The 7135-nt window shown below is 32.6% G+C and overlaps 1 protein-coding gene across 1 annotated transcript in view; it reads right to left on the bottom strand.

Annotated features, from left to right (window-relative positions):
* LOC111626318 (sodium channel protein para-like) overlaps nt 1-6135 on the bottom strand; it is a 303413-nt gene extending 297278 nt beyond the window's left edge. The window contains exon 1 of the mRNA XM_023369639.1: nt 5990-6135. Within this exon, the coding sequence (XP_023225407.1) occupies nt 5990-6025 (36 nt within the window). The 5' untranslated portion in view covers nt 6026-6135. The remainder of the gene's footprint in view (nt 1-5989) is intronic.
* Between the last annotated feature and the right edge of the window lie 1000 nt (nt 6136-7135).

Genomic DNA, 7135 nt, shown 5'->3' with positions numbered 1-7135 from the left:
AATATATATATTACGCCTTGCCGGGGCTTGCGATGGCCGGTTGAGTGCCTTATAGGAGTAGGACGTGGGCACTGAATGTGTCCCCAGCCGGCATTGTAATAACCGTCGATGGTTACATAGTTATACGCTGGAAGAGGAGATCGGATCGGAGGTCCGGATAGCGTAACTGGCAACGCATCTGCACGGTAAGCAGGAGTTGTGGGTACGAGTCCCGCTCCGGGCCGATTTTTTCTCCCAGCGGTTCTAAATTATTTAAATTAATTTATTTATTTATAATTATTAATGTTATTAAGAGATGGCACCTACCTCTAGTACCAAATTGGTTACGTAATTCATTTAGTAATTAGCCTTAAACTAGCCCGATGGATTTACAGCATATGTTTGGTGATTGAAACAAGTTTCAAGAAGGACCACGTGTATCGACAGAAGGCGAGAAGAGAAAATTTACATACTTAAGTACTAATAGTTCACAAAAATTATTATTTTCGTGAACTATTATTACTTAAGTATGTAAAAATTTATTACATTTCCTGTTGTACGAGGGTTTTACCCAATTCTCGAACCGTGTCAGAGTGAATCCGTGCTATAAAAGTACCGTGTTATACAGGGGATGGTACCAATTCTCGAACCGTGTGAGAGTGAATCCATGCTATAAAAGTGCCGTGTTATACGGGGGTTACCTGTATATTGAAAAATATAAAAACAAATAAAAATTATACTTTAGAAGTTGATCTCGTATCAAAAATGTTCGATTCGGCACGACACACAGTCCTCAGAAAAACAGCATACAAAAATGCCAGTGCTGCCAGCTAAAACACACATATCAACAAAAAAAATATTGGAGTAGCCCAAGATATAGCTAAAGATTGCAGCGCCACAGCACTAGCAAAAATTTAAATTTGCAGACTAGAATTCTTTTGGATAACTGACGTTTCGGATAAACGACACTCTACTGTACTATTCTGTCTTTCTATTTCATTTTAAATTTGATATTTTCTTTTATTTGGTTAGCTTGTTCTAATATTAAATTCTCATTTGTTTTTCTTTTATCAAATATTATAATACAGTCATCCACATAACTGTTGTAAAATTCAATTCCTTGTATATTACTAATCTGTTCATCAATGTCTATCATGAATATTTCTGCCAGTTTTGGACCTATGCAAGTTCCCATAGGTATTCCATCCATTTGGGTGTAGAATTTTTTATCAAACTGGAAGTAATTGTTTTTAATTATTAATAAACATAATTTAATTAGCCATTCTGGTGCATTTATTCTTAATAAAGAATTTTCAATGTCCTCTTTTGTAATGCTAGGTTACATATTAAGTCCTAGTACAGTAGAGTCCCGAAAACGCAGCACTCGATAACCCGGCAATCCGGATAACTCAGCCACACTGGCAGGGCGAAAAAACCCCTAGTTCATTTTCATTATAGACAGATTTATGTTTCATAAAGTATTTTTCTGAGTTCTGTCTTATCAGGTAAATTACTGTACACTGTGTATTCATTAATTTTCATTTTTATGTAGTAATGGCTCTATGTCTTCATAAAGTATGTACTTTTCCTTTGTTTAAGGGTATTTGGGCATTTTATTCTTTGTTGTATTCTCAAGCAAACAATACATACAAGTACAGTACAGTATTTTCTGAGGACTCCACACTTGTACTTTTTTTTTTTAACCCCATTCCCAATAACCTGGCATTTTCACAAACTCGGCCACCCTTCGGTCCACATTAGGCCAAGTTTACGGGACTCTACTGTAATAAATAAGTCCTTATTGACAATTTAAGTACAAAGGCATAAAATTTGAGGAGTTAGATCATTCACATGCTCCCGTAAAAATAATATCTATAAGCTGATATTCACACAAAAGTATTTTTCTACAGTTTAGAAAAACTGAGCTGTTTTACTTGCCTTGCAGCAGCCATCACAGCAAGGTGCAAAGCACTTGTATGAGAAATAACCAGGCTTTACTTTTCTTTTCTCTATGCAAGTTGATTGGACAATTTTGCTGTTGGGTCATGATGGCAAAAAGGAAAGAACTGAAAAAAATGACATTGAAGGAGAAGTTTGATCTTTTACATTTTGTAGAAAACAACTGCCAAAGAAGGATGGTGGAACATTTGATGTCAGCAAGACAACTGTAAGCACATTCCAAAAATGTAAAAATGAGTACTTGGTGAGATATGCTAAAGAAAGCAGAGATTTACAACAAAAAAAAAGAGAAAAACTTCACTGGTTAAAGTCAATAAAGCCACAATACACTGGTTCAAACAAATGCATGCAGTTAACATCCAAATCACTGGGCCAATAATCCAAGAAATTGCTAAAAAGTTCACAAAGGAGATAGGGGGTATCAGGTTTCCAAGCATAAAGTGGTTGGCTATTGTGAGATGGAAAACCTGATTTTGCTCAAAATTAAGGAAATTTTTTGCCTATTTTTCCATCACAATCATTAAGAAAACATCACACAGAAAATGGATTGAATATTACCCTTTCCATCAACAACTGTTAAAAAATTATAACAATCTGGTGTTAAAATATAACAACCTATTGTTAAAAGAGGGGAAGTAAACCTTTGAACAAGTAAACAGAATGAATCTCACAAGTCTCAAACCAAATATGGTATTATCAGCTCTATTTAAATGACATCTTAGCATCAACAGCAACCTCTGACCTCACACCTGCAACTTCGTCTCCAATCACCTGATGGATTTTCCCAGGCCTCAGGAGGATAAAAGAGGCTAGAACTTGGGTCCTGGGCAGACACCAGTGGACATATCCCATGATGCATATCCAGGTGGCCATCCCCAGATGCCATATTCAAGTAAACATCTCCAGGGCGAACCTCCTCAGAGCAGACATATTCAGCCATAGAGAGTACCAGCTAGAACCGCCATACGACAGAGACCAAAAATCACCTTAGAACACCATATACTCCCCCGAGGGAAATAGAGGACAACATTTCTTCCTCAGAAGTATTTTGTTAGCCCATATGTAAACTCTCTCTCTCTCTCTCTCCTAAATGTAGATAGAACGGGAATGGTTTCCCGAGAAACTCGCAAGTGACGTGCTGATGCGAGTAGCTTAGATGTGTATTCCATAGTCCTCTGTAATCTCAGACTTAGAGATATATTAAACTTGTTACTTGTTAACCTGTCTTTCTAGGACTTTGGACATCCTATCGACTTACCACGCTCCCCACTCGACAGTTGAACTGACCCTCTTACTCCACATTTGTTTATGATTTGTGCATTAGAATGCATTTAACCCTCCTAACTGGTGTCAGATTCTGACGATACAGAAATCTCTCAATTTCCTTGTCTCCAATAATCTACAAAGCCATCCACTGACAACATGAGCAGTTTTCACCAAACCATCACCAACTAAAGTGTCTTTAAGAAACCTCCCCTTTGCCCCCAGCTTCTCACACTAGAGAAATTTAAACTGTAAGGGTGCAATTATGCAGACACAAATTTAGAGCAAGCGGGAGGTTGCGAGAGATATAGTTCTCGCAAATGAGAACCATGCAAAGCGAGAAGCAAGAAATATTGCTGAAGAGAGCAAATTTCTGGTTCTCACACATATCTGACAGGGTTTGATATTTATTGCATTTCGTCTTCTCTCACCATATATTCTCACTCTCTCAGAAAATTCACTCGTTTGCATCTGCATAGTTGCACCATAATAATAGTCCCAGAAAGTGTTGTGTGTGAATCTAAAGAAGTTCCAATAGAATTTGTTGGAGAATTCATTCAAAACTTTCCAGACTTTGCCACTGGCTTCAAAAATGACTTTCAAAAAGAAGTTTTCAGCATCTTTAATGCTGAAAACTTTTTCAAGGCAATGCCTGAAAGGAGCCTTATTATGAAGGGTATCAAATGTAAAAGTAAAAAACTTTCTAAAGAACATTTCATAGTTCTTCTGTGCACTAGCTTAACCAGAAAGAAGCTAAAACCTTTGGTGATTGGTAAATCGGCAAAGCCACACTCATTCAAGATTGATTAATTGCTTAGCTCTTATTTACTGTAGAAATCTAGCATATGCTAAAACTGATAATCAATGTCTAAATAGTTTTCTGACAATCACTAAATAGAAAGGAGGGAATTAACAGAAATTTATCAGCTTTCTAGGCACAAGTGTAAGGAGTGCCTAGTAATATGAATTAAAAAATTTATTGACATGTAGAAAATAAAGGACAGCTAAAGATAAAGCACATGTGATTTTTTAGAAACCAGCAAAGACAAGAGATTAATTAACAAATCGCTGCCAATAACACCGCAACACGGAAGTGTCCTACATTTAATTACAAGAGATGAATATGTGTAGCAGGTAAAAGATATTCCATAATTTTTCAAGATGATCTTAGTAAGCTTACACAAAGGAAAAGCTGTTGGGTGAGGTTCTAATTGCAATTTAAAATTGACAAATAATCTGCAGTGGTGCATATCCCACACTCTCTTTCAAATTGACTTTAAAATACAGATAAGCCATGGATTAATTACAAAAAATTATGGTACTTATATTAAATATACAACAGAAAAAAGCATGTTAATTTCATTTTTACCTAGAATTACAAATCGCACAATTAGATGGTTTAAATTTAGCCTTTATTGTAAAATGAATTTATTGCCTGAATTTCCTATAAAAAAAAACATTTTTCAATAAGGGTGATTTATTAATAATACTGTTGTATCATTTATCTATATGGCTTATCACTACCCTTCCTCAAGGAATCTCTTAAATTAGGAGTTGTATGTATGTTACAAATAAGATTGTGACAGAATGTGGTTATTCCAAGTCTAAATTTAAATATTTATTCTCTTAATTCAAAAAGATTTTTACATCCCAAACAAAATTGATACCTCACAAGTTCAAGTTCTTGTTTGTTCCCATTAATATAGACAGACAATGAGTACCTTTCCAACAAACATGAATTTTTTTCGTTACTTACTATTTTGTTTATTATTATTATTTGTTTTTCATCATAATTTTTCACAAAAGATTAGTATGAGATTAACTTAAATTTTAACTGAAATTTAAGTTAATTCAGTTTATTTTAATTATAAAAAATTTGCTTTTCATCAAATAGTTAAGTGTTATAAAAACAAATACAGTATGTTGTAATGCCCTCTAAATAGATCAAGACATATACAGTAGAGCATCAATTATCCGAATCAATTCGGGACTGGGGTTGTTTGGAAAATCGATTTTTCAGATAACCTATGATGTATGAAAAAATATATTTTCAGATGTATGAAAAAATATATTAACCTATCCAATGTTGAAATTCATTCAAATCCTGGCACATCCTTAAGTACCCTCTCATAGTGCTGCCAGCTAAAACATGCATACCAACAAAAATAATATTGGAGTATCCCAAAACATAGCCAAAGATTGCAGCGACACAGCACTAGCAGAAATTTAAATTTGCCAACTGGAAAGCTTTCGATTAATTGACATTTCGATTGACCGATATTCGGATAATCGATGCTCTACTGTACTTGTATTCAATTGTTTTATTTCTTCCTTTTTCTTGATAAAATAGAGAAAGATTATAATAAAATGTAAACTGATTTGCAAAGTTAAAATAATATATACACTATAAAATTTATAAAATTACAAAAGGATAATTTGACAAAATTAAGTTGATTTTTCAATTTTTGTATGTTTATATAACATACTATAATATTTAAAATTTGAAAAAAAAATGAAAATTTTTATATAAACTTATCATTATGAATTTAAATATATAAAACTGTTCTATTTAAGATTTACTACTGTAATAAACAAGACAAAGAAAAATGCATCTTGAAAATATTTGGCAATTACTTAATGGATTCATTAGTAAAATATATTGCAATGTAATATCAAACACGCAAAATTTATATAAAAGATCAATTACTAATAGCAGCATTAATTTTCTGCTATTACATATAATTAATATTACAATATATTAATATACATTAATTATATAAAAACATACCATTTGATATAAGCCTTCCCAAAAATCCTGAGTCATAAGTCGGAAAGATGCAAGAAATGCCCAGTAGAACGTGTCAAAATTTGTAAAATTGTTATCAGGATTGGGACCATAATTGGGCAAACAAATGGAACCATTAGGACACTGCCTGTAAACATAATACTCATTGTTTAATAATTATTATATAGACAGTATAAATAATTTTTCATTTAGTTATTTTTTTAACTATTTTTTAAAAATAAAATCACTAAAATATAATTCTGAAATGCATTCAATATATTTGACATCCACTAATTTTACCAACTGGGTAAGAATTTTAATAAACATCAATCATAACGAGTAAATTTCTAATTAGTAAAAAGAATCAAGATGTAAAAACTTTGTATTTGCTATTTTCAAAACTTCAAAACAGTCAACACTAATATTTTCAATAAAATTATATCAGATTTTTGATATACAGTGAAATTCCATTAACACAGTATCTGGTATGTCGGCAAACCCAATAAGGTGATATGTCCAGCTCATGTTTGGAGGAGGAGTATCAGCAAATTGGGTATTTATCTGTATTTATACATAACTAGGTAGCAAGTTAATTAAAACTGAAAATAATAATTAAATTTTAAAATATTTAATTTAACCAAATCCACACTTTATCTTGTAAGAAGATCAATATCTTCAAGCAAAACTGGAAGTTCATCTCTTGTAAATTCCAGAAAGTTTTGCCCATTCTCATTTCCATGGAAAGCATATAGATCTATCAGGTAACTATTGAAAATAACTTGTCCTAAAAACATTATATCAGTTCATTATTTAGAAAAAAAGTATGATTCTACCAAATAATAATAGTTTTATAATGACTATTTTAGCATTTTTCTTCCTTTTGCCAATGATATCCACAGACATGCTATGCACAGTGTGGCAACAGTATAAAATTTCAATTGCTCATAACTTCTGATAAGTGCATCTTTCAAAAAAATTGTTTTTGATGTAGAATCATAATATGCAATAAAATGGAGATTGTCATTTAAGAAAATAAAGTTGACCCTGTTTTCACAGATTAACCATCAATGATAAAGCTGATGGCCTTGTCTTTTGGCCATCCTTAAATCTGGTGAATCATTTTTGATTCAAGGATTTTTTGTAGTAGCA

Source organism: Centruroides sculpturatus, unplaced genomic scaffold, assembly GCF_000671375.1.
Source record: "Centruroides sculpturatus isolate CEXI.00-Female unplaced genomic scaffold, Cexi_2.0 scaffold322, whole genome shotgun sequence".
Lineage (NCBI taxonomy): Eukaryota > Metazoa > Arthropoda > Arachnida > Scorpiones > Buthidae > Centruroides > Centruroides sculpturatus.
The sequence above is the reverse complement of the archived record's forward strand: the minus strand, read 5'-3'. Positions and strand labels throughout refer to the sequence as shown.